The 17,628-nt window shown below is 42.5% G+C and overlaps 1 protein-coding gene across 1 annotated transcript; it reads left to right on the top strand.

Moving 5' to 3' along the window:
* The first annotated feature begins 10,322 nt into the window (after positions 1–10,322).
* Positions 10,323–17,601, top strand: rp2 (RP2 activator of ARL3 GTPase). Its single transcript, XM_008407617.3, has 5 exons — positions 10,323–10,632; positions 11,767–12,435; positions 13,723–13,837; positions 15,915–16,000; positions 16,118–17,601. Exons 1-5 carry the CDS (start codon positions 10,474–10,476, stop codon positions 16,199–16,201), a joined length of 1,113 nt encoding a protein of 370 aa, XP_008405839.1. The 5' UTR covers positions 10,323–10,473; the 3' UTR covers positions 16,202–17,601.
* Positions 17,602–17,628: the final 27 nt, after the last annotated feature.

Raw genomic sequence — 17,628 nt, 5'->3', positions numbered from 1 at the left:
ACCACTTCAAACGGAGAGAGACCTGTGGCTGCAGAAATGTGGCTGTTATGTGCATACTCGACCCATGGGAGGTATTGGGCCCAATCGTTGGGGTTCGTGGAGGTCAGGCATCGCAGAGTCGTCTCTAGCTCTTGGTTCATACGTTCTGTCTGGCCATTGGTTTGTGGATGGTAGCCAGAAGTGAGGGATACCTTAGCCCCCAGAGCCGAGCAGAACTGACGCCAGACCTGTGATATGAACTGGGGGCCGCGATCCGAGAGGATTTCCTGCGGGATGCCATGTAGTTTAAAGACATGTTTAATTAATAACAGGGCAGTCTGGGCAGCCGTGGGCAGCTTACGTAGGGGAACAAGGTGACATGCCTTGGAGAAACGGTCGACGATGGTGAGGATGGTGGTCATACCTTTACTGGTTGGGAGTCCGGTAACGAAATCTATGGCCACGTGGGACCAAGGGCGCTTAGGTATGGGTAGTGGTTGTAGGAGTCCTGCGGGGGGTTGATTGGATGACTTGTTCCGGGCACAGATTGGGCAGGCTGAAACAAACTCCTTGACATCCTTGTGTACGGAGGCCCACCAAAACCGTCTGTTTATTAGCCCAATCGTGCGGCTAACGCCGGGGTGACCTGAGAACTTAGAATTGTGTATCCACTGGAGAAAACGGGATCGGACAGAGGACGGAACATACACCTTACCCGGTGGGCAGGACTCTGGGGCTGGTTCTGTTTGCTGAGCTTGATGGACGATGTCTTCGATCTCCCAGGTGACCATTCCCACGGTGCAACTGGGAGGCAGGATGGGAGCTGGGACCACCTCAGCGTCATCTGGGGAATAGACTCGAGATAGAGCATCGGGTTTAACATTCCTTGAACCTGGGCGAAATGTGATAGATAGGTTAAATCGAGAAAAGAACAGAGACCAACGAGACTGGCGGGGATTGGATTTCTTGGCTGCTTGCAAGTATGTCAGGTTCTTGTGATCGGTCCAGACCAGTACGGGGTGTTCGGCGCCCTCCAGCCAGTGGCGCCACTCCTCCAAGGCGAGTTTAATCGCGAGAAGCTCTCTGTCGCCCACGTCATAATTCCTCTCAGCTGGTGAGAGTCTACGGGAAAAGAAGGCGCATGGATGGAGCTTATGGTCGTGGGTAGACATCTGGGAAAGAACCGCGCCGACCCCGGTGTCGGAGGCGTCAACTTCCAGAATGAATTGCTTCTTGGGGTCAGGCTGGACCAGAATGGGAGCGTGTGCAAACCGGGACTTGAGCTCCTCGAAGGCGGCCTCCGCTTGAGGGGTCCAGACGTATTCTCTCTTGCTGGAAGTGAGAGCGGTGAGGGGTGAAGCAGTCTGACTGTAATTGCGTATGAACCTCCTGTAGAAGTTTGCAAACCCCAAAAAGCGCTGTAGTTGTTTGCGGTTTTCGGGTTTAGGCCAGTCGAGTACTGCCTTGATCTTGTCCTCGGATGCTCTAACCTGTCCCCTTTCGAGGATGTACCCTAGGAAGGTTACTGAAGGGCGGTGAAACTCACACTTTTCCGCTTTTACATACAGCTTATTCTCCAGAAGGCGTTGGAGAACCAGACGGACATGTTGTTTGTGCTCCGCGAGGGATTTGGAATATATCAGGATATCATCCAGGTAGACGAACACAAAGACATTGATGAGATCCCTCAGGACGTCGTTCACCAGGGCCTGGAAGAAAGCAGGTGCGTTAGACAACCCAAACGGCATGACCAAATATTCATAGTGGCCCATGGGGGTTTTAAACGCCGTCTTCCACTCATCACCCTCCCTTATGCGAAGGAGGTGGTAAGCGTTCCTGAGATCTAGTTTTGTGAATATGGTTGCTTCTTGGACGGGCTCAAAGGCTGAGGATAATAATGGCAACGGGTACTTATTCTTGATGGTGATCTGGTTGAGTCCACGGTAGTCAATACAGGGCCGGAGAGAGCCATCCTTTTTCCCCACGAAGAAGAACCCTGCTCCGAGGGGAGAGGATGAGGTGCGGATAATCCCTGCAGCTAGAGACTTGTTTATGTACTCCTCCATGGTTTGCCTTTCTGCTCTAGAAATGTTATATAGCTTACTGTTGGGTAATGGGGCGCCAGGCAGTAGATCGATGGCACAGTCATACGGTCTGTGGGGTGGCAGAGACAGGGCTTTGTCCTTACTGAAAACAGGAGCTAGATCATGGTACTCACGGGGAATGGAGGAGACGTCAGATGGGTCGATCTCAGCTGGCTCTGTAGGCGTAGTGACGACTGGAAAGGCGGAATGAAGGCAGGTACTGTGACACTTTGTGGACCACGACTCAATCTTGGTCTCGGCCCAGTCTATGTGCGGGTTGTGCTTGTATAACCAGTCGAAACCAAGGATGATGGAGGCACTGGCGGCAGGAAACACGAGGAAAGTAATCTCTTCTGTGTGATTACCTGAAGTGAGTAGACGCACTGGCTTGGTTTGATGGGTGATCTGTGGCAGGTTCCCTCCGTCGAGGGCTGATACCCGGAGAGGAACTGGAAGCGGCTCGATTTCAATAGACAGTTGCTCGACGATGTCTGAATTAATGAGGTTCTGTTCACACCCTGAGTCAATGAGGGCTGATAAAGAATATGGTTCGTTAATGATTATGGAGACAGGGATGATTAAGCGAGATCTTACTGCTGTAGTCTCCGGCAGTCTCCCCGTCCTTACTGCCGGACCTGCGGGTTTAAACGTATTGGACAGTTAGCGATTACATGATTGGGTTCACCACAGTAAAGGCAAAGCCGGGAGCGCATCCTCCTCTGCCGCTCCTCTGGGGTTAGCTTAGCGTGTCCCAGTTGCATGGGTTCTGGTCCTGTAGATGAGGGAAAGGTGGGTGGAGGTTGGACAGTCGACTGGTTACTGACCTGTGCGGAGCACGGAAGGGCGGTGCGGCGGGATCGCTCACTCATCCTTGACCGAATCCGGTTGTCTAATCTTATGGCCAAGTTAATAAATTCATCCAGAGACTCTGGTTCATCTAGAGTAGCCAGTTGGTCCTTTATCTGCTCATTTAACCCATGAAAGAATGCGCTTTTAAGCGCAGCAGGGTTCCAGCCTGAAGCAGCGGCCAAGATTCTAAAATCGATGGCAAAGTCTGACACAGTCTTCTGGCCTTGCTTCAATCCGTGTAGTTCACGGGAGGCTGAAGTCTTCTCAGCCTCTTGACAAAACACCTGCTGTAACTCCTTCAAAAATTCGGGGAAGGTACACCCATAGTTAGAGGCTGAAGAAAACCGGGCTTCGGCCCACTCTAGGGCTCGGCCCGTCAACAGGGATAACACGTAGGAAATCTTAGCACTGTCATGCAAAAAACTCTGCGGTGAATGATTAAAGATGATATTGCATTGGAGAATAAACCCCTTGACCTTCCGGACGTCACCTGAAAATTTCTCTGGCGCTGAGGGTCGGACGTCCGAAAACATGGAGCGGGCTGGTGGATCCGGAGCCACTGTCGGGGAAGGTTGAGAGCTGGGAGCCTGCTGAACTGAATTCCGTAGGAAAGTGGTTAATTCTGTTAGTTTATCGTTAGTCTCGGCTTGACGACTAGCTAACTCCCGTAATGCGGAGTCATGTGACTGGACTAGCGCGTGTTGTTCGGACAGCGCCCGTCTGATAGCGTCTGCTGAGGTTCCGAACTGGCCTGAGTGTTCTGTCATGTCGGTTTTAAGGTTGCGAACCCACATGCAAGAACACAGTCAGACAGAGCGAGTCAGAAACAATAATGTTTATTGAAGGATCAGGGAGCTGGTGGCGAAGCCGAATCGGCGGACCGGTTCTTCTACTGCCAACGGGAAAAAGCAGGGTTAGCGAGAACTCAGCGGAGTTTCTCCAGGAAATGACTGAGGTGAGCTTACTTGGCGTGGAGGTATTAGGGGCGAAGCGGAGCGCGAGCCGAGTGTCCGTTGACGAGCGATGCTTAGCTCTGATGTCGGGCACGGCCTGGAGCCTGATCCGTCCAGGCGGTCCTCCGGGAAGTTCGGGCGTGGGCCTCCTGGCCCGTAGCGTCCCGAAGGGGAAATCCCGGGGAGGGATCGACGAGGGGAGATCACGCACACACACACAGGGAGTGGCGTCTGACCGGGAACACCGGCAGCGTCGGGAAATCACACAGGAGGGAGGTGATCCACAGCGGGGAGACAGACTTACACGAATGCGGGGGCAGCTGGTTTCCGGGAAACAACTAGAAGACGGCGGGAGAATCTGGCGAGGGAGACAACAAGGGTTAGACGAGAGTAATCACAGAAGGCCTCTTTCTGGAACGCTGGTTACCGTGGTAGGCAAACACTCAGGCGGTGAGACGGAGTGTAGCTGCTGCTTATATCGCAGGTCCACGCCCTCTAAACCAGCTGCAGGTGTGTGTCCGGGTTGAACCAGGACACTTCTCAGGGGTGGAGCATGGGTGACATCTGCTGGATGTCTTGAGAAGTGGTGGTTCCAGGGACAGGTGGAAATAAAACTAAGGAAAACAAACTAAGAAACTAGGAAAAGGGGAGGACAAACAGACCCTGACATAATGCTGTTTAGGGCACTAAAAAGTATTACTCAAAACTGAAAAAGCGATTTGAAAAGTTGTGTATTGTGTGAAGATCCATATCACACAGGGCACCACTATCAAAGAAGCACTACTGGTTGCTATATATATAAAAAAAATTAAATAAAAAAACCACTGCTGACTTAAAATGAAGAATTTGAATTTCAACCTGATTCCTTCAGTTTATTTTCTCAGATTTTGGCTACATTTGCTTTTCTTTCGGAGTGAGGACTCTTGTCAGTGAACAGATTCATTAAACCCTTAGTATGAAAGGTCACACAGCTTTAAGTAACTGAAGGAATGTAAACTATTTTAAAGGGTGATTGCTGTATTTTGAATTTTGTTGAAAAATAACCTGGAAAAGAAAATCCAAATCGCCTCATAAAACCTGTAAAAATAAAGTTATCACTGGGCGGAGAAGTTGGAGCGGTATCTGGTGAATGTACGACAGAAGTCTCGTGTCACCATTTGGGCCTTATGCAGTTGCTGATCTTTTTAAACAAAGAAGTGGTGTTAACATACAGGAAAAATGTGGCTTTTGAGTCAGGATGAGTGAGGCTTCAGGGCTAGTTAAGGCTTTAAGCTGTTATTGCACTGAACCCTAGTGGTCATTAAAAAAAATCAGTTTCCTTCATTTTTTTTTTTACTGTTAAACCAGATATATTTCTAAAACCAAAAGTTCTTATATAAGGTTTTTATAAGATAAACCAACACAAAGTAGTGCATTTGCAAGTGTGTGTAGCTAAATACATATCAGAAGAAAAACTTTAAGAGGCTTGAGAATGAGTCAGAGGTTTCCCTTCCAGCGGGAAAACAACCTAAAACATATACATATGAAATTAAAGAGCCTAGTTAAAGTCCAGACGTATCCAGTCCAACAAAGACTGACCTGCTTTCCAAGGAAAAATGGGCAGATATTTCATTCTCTACTTTACAGCTGCAAAACTATTAGATTTTTGCACAATACTGTGAAATTGTCTTCCATTTACCTGTGATGCACTACTGTTGTTTTGGTCTGTCACTTAAAATCTCAACCGAGATACCTGTTTGTGGTTGTCACGTGAGGAAAACGTGAAACAGACAAAAGGGTAGGAATTCTTTTGCAAAACACCTTTCACTTCAATATGTTTGTATTTCATCAGTGAGTCGATAATAGAAATAGGCCACTCTTAGAGCATGTGTGCAAAGGGCGGGGAATTCAGAGCTACAGGTTAATTCATCCCAAATGTTTCTATTTTCATGTTTCTTGCATTACACTCTTCACTCTGGAATACCCACGTGTGATGCCGAGAAGATGTGCAACAAGGCGTTGGATTTTACAGTGAGGAAGACTACTTGAGGCAGAGTCAGGTGGAAACAGCAGTGGGTTTATTCTTCTCACAGCATCAACACACAACTCATTTCACAGGTAAAACTGCAGGCTTAAATAGTCTCAGGTGTGACGGACCCAACCACCTCCAATTCACAGGGGGATCTCACTTAACAAATCTCCACCTATTTAAATAAAATACATTTTACTAAATATAAACATTTAAATTTACTTTTTATAAATATTTTATATTTTATCTTAAACAATTTCCTGCCCCCACTCTCCCGGAATGGTGTCTGGACCCCCGGAGTAGTTATACGCGGACCGACACGGGTGTTGGTTTATGGGCTTGATGCATGCGCCGGCGCGTCGGTGTTGCTGGACCCATCACTACCTAACAGATTATGCACAAACATTTGCTCAGTTTGACCCACCAGTAGCTCATTGCTCTGAGTAACAATTATCCTCCCTTCACAGGTAACCACCTCACTTGTCAATGAGGAGCAGCTGGGCAGAGTCCAGAACAAAAGGCTACATGCTAATTACTAAAATACTCAATGAATACAATTAAAACTTCTCGTGTGCAAATTGTTATTTATGTGCAAATCTCTGCTTAAAGTGCAGTGCTAAATAAAGTGCTTGTTAATAAAGTGCAAAAAGTGCTTTTAAAGTGCTATACATTGACTTAAGTAAAAACAGTCCCAGTAATGAAGCTCTCTTCATTACAAGATGTGGACTCTAAACCCAAATGTTAATTGTATGAATTTGAACTTGAGTCGGCCACTGCGTTATGAGCGAGGCATGTTTCATAGAAGAATGTTAGCATAGCTGCCAATGACGGCAGATAAACGATTTCCCTGAAATTCTAAGTTGGTTCTCCACCCTTAGCACATTTAGCAGTGAGTGAATGAAGTTGATTAACAACACTAAGACCCTCCTACTGGTTCTGATTGGTTGTTTTTGATCAGAACGATGCATTACTTTAGATAGCAATAGTAGTTCAGGAAGGAGGTGGAGCATATTGATTGTTATAATGATTATCTGTCTTATAACAAACTGTCACGACATGGGAACAGCTTTAACAAATATGGAGAAAACATGTTTCTGTTAAAGTTATGTACTGCAGCTTGAATAAAATGCAACTACATAGCATTTTTTGAGAAGTCTGTATTGCTTTATATGTATTTTGCTAATTGTTTTTGACTATTGCTCGTGGGGAGAGATATTTCAGTAATCTAATAGAAAAAAATTAAGCAACCTATACTTGCATACTGTATGCGGACTGTTGCATGTAAAATTCACGAGCAGTAAATATTGTGTTAGTATCAGAATTAAACCAAAGAAAGCAAGTTGCAAGCCTTTAAAATTGTAAAAAAAAAAATTTATGGGTAAAAAAAACCTCAAAAAATTGTAACAGCAGCTGCGCAGGGGGGCCCAATCTAATATTTTGCCAGGGGATCCAAAATTCCTGGCGACGCCCCTGGTTCCAGCTGTCGGCAGAAGCTCAGAAGTGAAGTTAAAAGCTGAATGACGTTTCATATCAGCAACAGGAGTCTGAAAATAAAAAATTAAAAGAGCTCCGTGAAAAAGGGGAGTTTTAAAGAGAGCACTCAGCTTTCAGAGAAGCAATCAGCTAACTACAGTACATTCTGGGTAAAACTGGTGGACAAGTTTGTAGTTTCCATCTGGTAGAACAATTCCAGCTCTTGGCTCAGAAGTGAGAATAAAAGCTGAACCAAGCTTCATGTCAGAAAAACTGAGTTATAAAATAAAGAAGAAAATAAAAGGACGTGATGTAAAAAAGGACTCCACAATCAAAATTCCAGTCTTCAGAATAAGAAACAAGCAGCAATCCTGCATCCAGTGGAAGCGAGCTAAAGAAATAAAATAAAATATGACCACCCTTCTTATCCTTTTCAAAGAGGGTAAAGCAAGTAATTAAAATGTTCTGAAAATAAAATAAAATACTACCTTTTATTTACTGGATGCCATTTTTATATTTTAGTTTATATAAACTTGCATTTTGGAACAATGCAAGAACATAAATTAACCATATATTCGTATAAAACTCTGTGTGTAAAGCTCAGTCTGATTAACCATCTGCTACAACAATAAAGAGATTTGGTAAAGCACAGTTAATGAATACTTCATTAACTGATTTAAGTCGTGCTTTAGATTGTTCTTGAAAAACTAATCAGTCACGGCTGATTAGTGGGTGAACTCACGGCTGCACAGTGAACTCATTGATTCTTTACAGCAGACAGCCGCTCACCTCTTACAGGTACTGCGTACCCCCGCTAAATCTTTTAGGGGTACACAGTACCCTACCGTACCCGCCTACTTTCACCCCTGACTAACACTTCTAAAACAAGACAAAAACAATATAATAGCAGAACTAGTAGCATGACCTGGATTAAACATCTTTCAATAATATGAAAAAAAGAATCACATATACATTTTATAAAATGAATAAATATTTATCACATTGCAGAGACACCCTCTCTGATTTCGTCAGTGATCCTCATGGCTCTGAGGATTACCCACAATACTTCGCTCTTTCTAAAGTGAATGCAGTACAACTTTTTTTCAGCAGATGGTGCATTTTAGCAGAATTTAACTTGTTGGCGCCTCCAAGAGTTTATGACAGGACAAATTGACGAAACTCTCACATATGTAATAATATTCAGTTGATTGGTTTGGATCAAACAGATCCAACTGACCGATGAACCAGCGCAGATTTCTCTGCAGAAGCGACGAGGAAGAATTTATGAGGCACTGTGCGTTCAGACCCAGGGCAGGCCCAAGCCTCCATGAGGCCCTAGGCGAAATTTGGTTTTGGGGCCCTCTAGTTCTGCTAACAATGTGGACTGGCAGCAATCAGGAGTCCGATCATTAGATCATTCACACACCTTCTATAAACTTATTGAATCTCTGATAGAGCTGTTTACATTATATACATGTATAATAGGATACATTTATTGGCCGGAGACACTCCTGCAGACGGCTGCCATCCAGAGCTCGGCAGAGCATCTGATCCTGTCCTTTGGCCTCAATAACAAAAGTCAGAGGGCAAAGGTGACGTCTATCGCGGAGCTCAAGGCAACTCTGCAAGTCGCTTCTGCCAGGTTCCCCGACTCCCAGATCCTCATGTCGGAGGTCAACTTTAGGCCTTTTCTGAGCCACCAGGAGCAGGCTATGATGAGGCACCTTAACTCTTTTACTAGGTCCCGCCCAGGTCATCGCAGCACTCCCTGAGGGCTTCTCCATGAAGAAAGACAGCGTGCACTGGACCCCGGCGACCGCAGCAGTCATTCTGGCACAGGGTGCCAAAAAACTAGGAGACCCGTGAACCGGAAGGTGCTGGGCAGGGGTGAGACTCTTCTTAACCTGCCTTCTAGGTTGGAGTGCTCCGAGGCCCAACTGGGCATATTAGACAGAGGTCTAACCTTCGTGCCCTCCACGTCAAACAGGTTGGCAGCTCGAAAGCAGGTATGACCTTCAGCAATATCACCACAGGGTCAAGCTGGCCCTGTTTTTTCAGGCTGATCCTAGCAGAAAACATCAGCCTTTCACTAACAGATCTCTCTGGTCTGCTGGAGAGTATTGCTATGGTGCCTATTTTGTGTTTCAATTTTGCATATGTCGTTGTGGCTATAGGGGAAAAACAGAAAGTACTGAAAAGACAGGATGAATATAGTTGTGATAGGGATTACCTATTATTAGAATAGCCTAGCAGTTAAAGTAGGACGCTAATCTGACATGTGGTTGTCAGACGGTTACGTGGTGTTTGGGGTTTGTTGTACATGTGTATATTTAAATCCAGTTTCAGAACATCCTCATAAGAACCAGGTCAGCATGTATAAAAACGCCAAACAACTATTAGCGAATACGTAATTTCGACTATCAGTACATTAGAGGTAAACTGAGAGTCATCTGATCTTTCTGTTACGGTTCAATGTGTTTTAAGCAAAGGAATCACTCGGAGAGTGCCTGGTGTGGAACTGGTGATGCGTTCAGGGTAGTCAGTTAAAATAACATCTGAAAAAACAGGTATTGTGGTTTGCTTCAATTTGTTAAAATTTTTTATGCAACTGATGCATTCAAAACAAAAAGTAGCATGCGGTTTAAAACTGCATTTTTCAAACGCAAAATAAAAGAAATAAAGTAAAAGGAAATGTATGTTTCATAATCTGATAAACTGCATCGTTTTTGTGAATAAAATATGCAGTGTTTGGGCATAAAATTATGGCTTGCTTTTAAAACGCATTAGGAGTGTATTCCCATCTTACACACACGACGCTTCAAATGAAAGTTCAGATATGTTGTTCTTACGGAAATCGTATTTGCAGTTCTAGTACGTGAATGTTTCACGGCTATTCACCACTCCTACGTACATACGTCACGCTGTTTGGCTCTGTCATTGGCTGTTACAAGTACCACCAGGTTGGAAAACGAAGCTGCGAAACAGGAAGCTAAAAAAAAGGGGGGGAGGAAAAAAAAAACCCTGTCAACTGAAGCTCACGTAGGTACGGTCGCGCCTCACATTTTATCGTGGGTTTGTCTTCCAGGCTGACGGAGTCGTGATATCTGGTCGCTGCTGAAAAGGCAACATGGGATGCTTCTTCTCGAAGAAATCCAAAAGAAAGTCGGTGGAGAAGGAGAACCTCACGCCGACAACGACGAGTCCTGATTCTGCAGGTAATTCGGTTCCCCTTGGCAACAACACCGACGAGGCTCCGAAGCAGTACAGCTGGGACAAGAGGGAAAAGGTGAGGCGACTGGACGGTACAAATCCAAGTAGAATAGCACTAAACAAACGCAATGTAAAGTAGGTAGGTATATATAAATCATCTTGATGTTCAGCTGTTATCTGGTGTGTTGCGTCAACTTCCAGGTAGTTATTGTTTGTTAATGGTGCAGCTAGCTACACATTTACTATAGACAGGGGAAAAAGGTTAGACTTTTGGGTTGGTGTAAAAATTTGAAGAGCACAAATGATTAACAAATGCAGTACAAACTGTTACTCTGAACTAAAATTATTGTGACAAAATAAAAAAGCATAAAACAAATGAACATCCAGGTCGTCCGATTAAAAACGGTAGGAAATACACGCCGATTTCCTGAATTTGTCACTATTTTTTCTTAAATGTTCAAGATGTCGCCCACCTTTTTCTAAATGCTCCCATGTCGCCAGCCTTATCTCATTATGGGATTACAGTACTACACAACAGAACCCAGCCTTATGTTGCTGGCTTGGCAGTAGATGAACTTCCCTTTAGACTCGCTGCTTGTTGAAGGTGTAATAAAAGGGTCACCCCACCGACTGCATTATGATTCAGGCCTAAAAGAGCATAATGAGACACCTTTCAAGTAATTAGGTGGAATCGCACCTAATTACTTAGGATACTGAAATACTATTTATTTTTTGTTGCAAAAAATAAATGTACTCCAAATGTAGCTGTGATTATAATCAAAGTTGTGATGCAGGTTACTTAAAGGGGCAACATTATTCATTTGTTTGGCACGTGATGCCATTTTATAGCACAATCAAATAACTGTTAACTCCAGCTGTTATAAAAATAGATTTTATATATCAAAAATAGCTTAAGAGTTTTGACTCCTCCATTAACTCTTTTATAATGTTACAATGTTTTTACTAGTGTTGCACTGAAAAGTAGCTCATATAAGGAGCTCAGCAGAACTGCAGTTCCACCAGGGTTTGCTAATTACTGCTGGCTAGTCTATGAGAGCAGAGTGGGGTATTGTAGGGTTGGTCAATGTTCCAGTGAATCAAGGAACACTCTAAACATGTTGGATTTGTGGTGCATAGAAGCTGAATGCTGCTTCTCCATGTTTGGCGTGTATTTAAATGTTTTATTCCAAAGATATGTGTTTCTGCACAGGTTGACCCCAAGGATTACACTCTGACTGGACTCAAAGACGTCACCGTGGGCCGGCTGCCTGGGACGCTGAATGGCAAGCCGTTTGTCATCCAAGACTGCGTGAACTGCAACATCTTCGTCTTGGACCACTCGGCGACCATCAGCATCGACGACTGTGTCAACTGCCGCATCGTCTTCGGGCCCGTGAAGGGCAGCGTGTTCTTCAGGGACTGCAAAGACATCAAGTGCGTGGTGGCCTGCCAACAGTTTCGCGCGAGGGACTGTAAAAAGATGGACGTCTTCCTGTGCTGCGCCACCCAGCCCATCATCGAGTCCTCCACGGGAATGAAGTTCGGCTGCTTCCAGTACTACTACCCGGAGCTGGCCTTCCACTTCAAGGATGCTGGGCTGAGCATATTCAACAACAACTGGAGCAACATCCACGACTTCACGCCCGTGTCTGGGGAGAACAACTGGAGCCTGCTGCCGGAAGACGCAAAGGTGGCGGACTTTGTGCCAGCGCCCGACCCGGAGTCCGATTTCAAGTCCGTCCGGATCTCTACTGAGACCGACCGGAGCATCGTGCCTTTAACGAAGGGAGGCAGGCGGAAAGACAGCGAGGAGTCCTGCCTCTTCGTTTTCTTTGCCGGGGACTACACCACTGCAAATGCCCGGAAACTGATCGATGAGGTGAGTGTTGGTGGGAGAAAAGGTGCTTTTTGTTCGAACCCTGTCGTTTTGGAAAGTGTGTAGAAAGAGAAAGTCTTTGTGGGTAATGGGTGAAAGGGTGGTGCTAATGTTGTCAGAGCTTACGTCAGATGCTTCTTTTTTTAATGAATTAATCATTGTTCCTATTGCTAACACAGCCTAGAAAAGCATGAAACAGAAGGACCTCCATGGTCCTGATTGAGACATCCAGAAATGCTTGATTCTGTCTATTATTCTGACAATTAATATGATAAAACAAATTGGCAAATTCTGCAGCTTTTTCATTTAACTGCTTGAGCCTTTACTACACAATGTTACAAATGCATTAAAAGATACAAGTAAGCAAATAATTAAATTACTTTTTGGATAAAAAAAAGTAAAAATGTTATTGCCTAAAATGCCTAGTGTGTGTTTGATCATTTGTAGCCAAGGATGCATAATAACCTGTTTATTTTTTCTATTAATAAATTAATAGCAAAATGTCCTTAAAAGGAGATTCTTTTTTTTACAGACTTTGAACCAGGTGAGGAATTTGGGGTAAAACATATTTACAGACAAAGAAGGTTTTTCATTTTAAATGCAAAATGTTTATGTATTTTGTACAGTTTGGCTTAATTCCTGCTCTGACTGTGTTGTTTTTTCAGAAAGTTGTCTTTTTTTGAGTCTATATGTTCGATTAATCAATTACTAAATTAGTTGTCGATTATTTCCATATTGGATTAATCATCATGAATTCGATTAGTCGAATTAATTGTGAAAAAACTGTGGAGTAATGTTTGGATATTAGTTGAGATTGTATCCAGATTGAGATTTTCAATCCACAGATTATTGCACCTTTTTGTTTTGTAGCTTTCTTTGGTTTACATTTCTGTCTCCATGGCAGTTTTTGTTTCTTGGTTTTTTTTTTTTTTTTTTTTTTTTTACAAATGCCAGCCACCAGGCTACAGTGGAAGTTTGTCTGTGTAAACATTCCAGAGATGTTTGGTGTCACTTTAAAAGAAAGTTCATCACCGCACAAGCATAAGACCGGATTCTCATGCGAGGAAGGATAAAACTTCTTCCAGCAAGGCACATCTTTTAATGAGGAATCTTTAAGAGGCTTCATGACTCACTTTTAGCTGTCGTGGACTCACTTCTCTTCTCTTTTCTTCTCTTTTCTTCTCTTTTCTTCTCTTTTCTTCTCTTCTCTTCTCTTCTCTTCTCTTCTCTTCTCTTCTCTTCTCTTCTCTTCTCTTCTCTTCTCTTCTCTTCTCTTCTCTTCTCGCACAGGCCACTTCTAAAGGATTTGTGCTTGTCCAGACTAAGGAGGTCTCTATGAAGCCTGAGGATGCAAGGCGTGTGTTTCAGAACAGCGCAGATGACCTTGTGGAGTGGATCAACAAGGGTACGTTCATTTTACTTCATCTTAATTCCTCAACTGAACTGTAATTCAGCTTAATATCTCCCAGTCATTTGAGGAAGTTGTTTCATAATTCTAGCAGCTATTTAGTGCATTTGTAACGCCTGGTGTAATCATAGAAAGGTTCTCATATGTGTGCACTTGTGCGTGCCCGCATTATACCGAAGATCCATGTGAAATACAACAAGGCATGTCTGCAATTCTTTGAATTCCTGTTCTGTGTTGTTCCGATGTCTTCAAATACAAACAGAAACGTAACTTTATTTCATTTTCTCGTGATTATGGACAGAGGAAGAATAAAAATACAGTAGCCCTGCAAAAGTTGTCGTGCCCCTTGAGGTTTTCCCCATTTTCTTACTTTAAAAGCAGCAACATCAATATCTCTTTTTGGTTTCATACCGATCATCTGAAAATGAGAAGAATACATCCTAATCATTTTTGGTAAGATAAACCTATGTAGAAGTCCTGTTCGCCGTCAGTCATGTTGGAACTGACGGCGAACGGGACGTCGTCAGTTCCACAGTTACATGGAAGATTGTCCACTGGCCAAATGAAACAAAAACTAAACTTCCTGTCCTATATGCAAAACATTGTGTGTGGAGAATAGATGAGAGACTTTTCCACTTAAATATAACATCCATCTGAATAGACTGGGTGGTGGCAGCATCATGCTCTGAATGAAGCTAAATGCAGGGCAATCCAGGAATAAAACCTGTTGATGCCTGCAAAAGACTGTGAGCCAGGCCTTCTTGTCCAACATCAGTGTCCGATCTCACAAATGGGCTTTCGGGACCTTGATTTAAAAAAAAAATCCAATTAACACACTCATGGAAAGCCTTCCTGGAAGAGTTGAAGCTCCAATAGCTGCAAATAGTGAGCTGATATCATGTTAAGACTACAATTACCTCTCAGACTACAATTACCTCTCAATGTCGTGTGTGTGTGTGTGTGTGTGTGTGTGTGTGTGTGTGTGTGTGTGTGTGTGTGTGTGTGTGTGTGTGTGCGTGTGTGTGTGAAGGTGAAACTTTTAGCACTGTAGTGTATTAAAAATACTGGAAGCTGGAATTGGAATGAAAGTAACAAAATATAAACACATTTTTGTTTCTTTTACACTAATATGTACTTTGTAGTGTTTGTCTGTCACATAAGAGCCAGTTAAAGCAGGTTACAGTAGAAAATGTAGGGACGAATACTTTTGCAAGACACTGTAGGTCAGGGGTGTCAAACTCATTTTTGTTTCGGGCCACGGCAAGATTATGAGTGTCCCTAAAGGGACAGCTGTGCTGAAACGTATTAATAAAACTATCTATTGACAATCGGTTAGGTATTTTAGCTGTGTTTTACAGTGGTGTGTTAGGGCCATTGTAGATGGAAGCCAGTAAACTAGCATTTTGTCCAAATTTCAGAAAATTCTCTAGAAAAATACATGAAGATTTTTAAGCTGAGTTGAAAATTTGTAAGGAAATCTAAGAAATTTTGAGATGATCAGATTATTTATTTATTTATTTAGAAAAAAAATTAGATTAATCTAAAAATTAGACAGGTTTTTTTTTTTTTTTTTGCAAAAATTTACCTCCTTTTTTCTCATCTACAACAGTCCTAATGCTGTCATAATGCCTGCATTCGATGAGTATGGAAATGAAATAATATTTTAACATCTTTCTACATTAGAGTTTGGCAGTATACAAATAACTTATTTGGTTTTACTGAATTAATATTTAAGCACACAACCGTCATCTATAAGTTCTATTTATGAAGCCCTCTGGAATCTTGAGGACCACATAAAAATGTTATTATGGGCCAGGTCTGGCCCACAGGTCTTTTTTTCTGTCATGATCTCATTTGAATACATTTGTTTTGTGTGTGTGGATGTGGTAAATGTTGCATAAGTCCCCCAGAATCCTCAATATGAAACCTCTGCTTCCATGGGGAAGCGCTTTGCTGTTTCCTGGTTGAAAAACGTGAGCGGAATGTTAAAGCGATTGGGAACGGTCCGAGTCCCCACACTGGGATCACGGGTGTGGATGTCCTGACTCTGAATTTTTCTGTCTCACCACTCAAGGCCCGGTCACTGCCCTGGAGCTGAACGGTGATGGAGCAGTGGAAGCATGCAAGACCATCGCCAGCGAGGTTTTTAGTGGCACTAAGGTAGGCATTTTTACTTCTTTTTTTTTTTCTTTTTTTTTTTTCCATTTTTGGAGCGTTTTTCTCCTTTAAACGCTCAAACACGTAGGTTCACTTATGTTCTTTTTTTTTTCCCTTCAGATTTTTGTTTCAGACAATAAAAATACGTCAACCCGAGATGTCGACAGCTTCTTCAACTTTGCCGACATGCAGATGGGTTTGTAAATAAGTCGGCCGTTAAACAAGCTGCCTGAGCTGATTGAGATTCCTTTTTACGGGGTGAAAGACGGGAGTGGAAAATTCTGCGCACCGTTTGATGTTGCCTTGGATCGAATGAGTCAGTTTTCACAATCACATGAAAAAGTTATTCAATTTTTTTGTTTTGTTTTTTTAATGCCGAGGGAAGAAAAGGCTGCAAACCACTCGAATGTTAGTTCCTAAGAGTGCTGTGATTATTTATGTTTCTGTGAATGTATTTTGCAACTCTGCTTTTATCTTTTGTGAATGTAGCTGTTTCTATAGATGTGCTTTTTTTATTTAAAATGTTACTTTTTCTGATTTGTAGGATAAAGGAGAGCAAATGAGGGTGGGAGGTAACACGAGTTCAACCATATTGTTTCTCTTAGAATTATGTGTGTTTTGTGGTTTAAATACTGGATTTTTCTCTGTTCAAAATGTGTATATAAAAATGTGCTGTATAGGTGATGACCATGTTTAGGTTAGGTTTAGGTTAGGCCCAAACCAGGTTGTGAAAAGTTGATTTTAAGTTACCATATCTGTTTTCGCCAACACATAAACACAGAAGAGAGGCTGGATTTTTAAAGTAGGCAACTTGTTGTTTTTTTTTTTACATATCTATTTTTTATATGCATTACTGGACTTTTTTGTATAGAAAAAAAATTATCAACTATATATGAATATGTATTTTGTAAAATGTTATTTTGTAAGATGACTGAAAGAAAATTTCTGTTTCTTCTTCACAACTTTAAAGGTTGAAAAAAGGAATGTCTAAAGAAATATTTGCATAGTTACTCAGCCTGATAACAAATGTGGTAAAAAAAAAAATAGACGCTCGTTAAAAGGGAAATGCTCTTCTTCCTCTTTGTGAATTTGTCTTCTTTTTTTGTTCAGAGCCTCTAAAGGTCAATTTAAAGAGACTGAAACTGCAAGCACACTAGTTGATTCACTATTGTTGATTAATTATTTACTATTAGTCCAACTAAATTGGTTTACTCTCTCTCTTCTGGATGATGAGTTTATGAGTTGGAGTTTTTGCTCGTGGACAAAAACAAATCCTCCGTAATTCACATGTATTCCACTGACATGAATCATACGTCTCATTATAAACTGATGACCTTGTTTACAGACTTCACTTCACCCAGTGCGATATAAAAAAACAACAAAAAAAGAACAGCATATAAATCATTATATGTCACCTGTTTTTTTTTAATCATCATTTCTGATTTATCTGTTTTTATAGTCACTTCTATGAACACCCATAAAAACATGCCATGTGAAATTTGTCAATTTATTTGTATCTGTATATGGATTTTTATTTCTAGAAAGTATGTAACTATGACCTTTATGAAATGCCAGATTCATATTAAAATCCATAGATTAAATTATTTTTGTCTAGGCGATTATTTACTTGT

This window comes from Poecilia reticulata, chromosome 4, assembly GCF_904066995.2.
Source record: "Poecilia reticulata chromosome 4, P_reticulata-male-v2, whole genome shotgun sequence".
Classification (NCBI taxonomy): domain Eukaryota; kingdom Metazoa; phylum Chordata; class Actinopteri; order Cyprinodontiformes; family Poeciliidae; genus Poecilia; species Poecilia reticulata.
The sequence above is the reverse complement of the archived record's forward strand: the minus strand, read 5'-3'. Positions and strand labels throughout refer to the sequence as shown.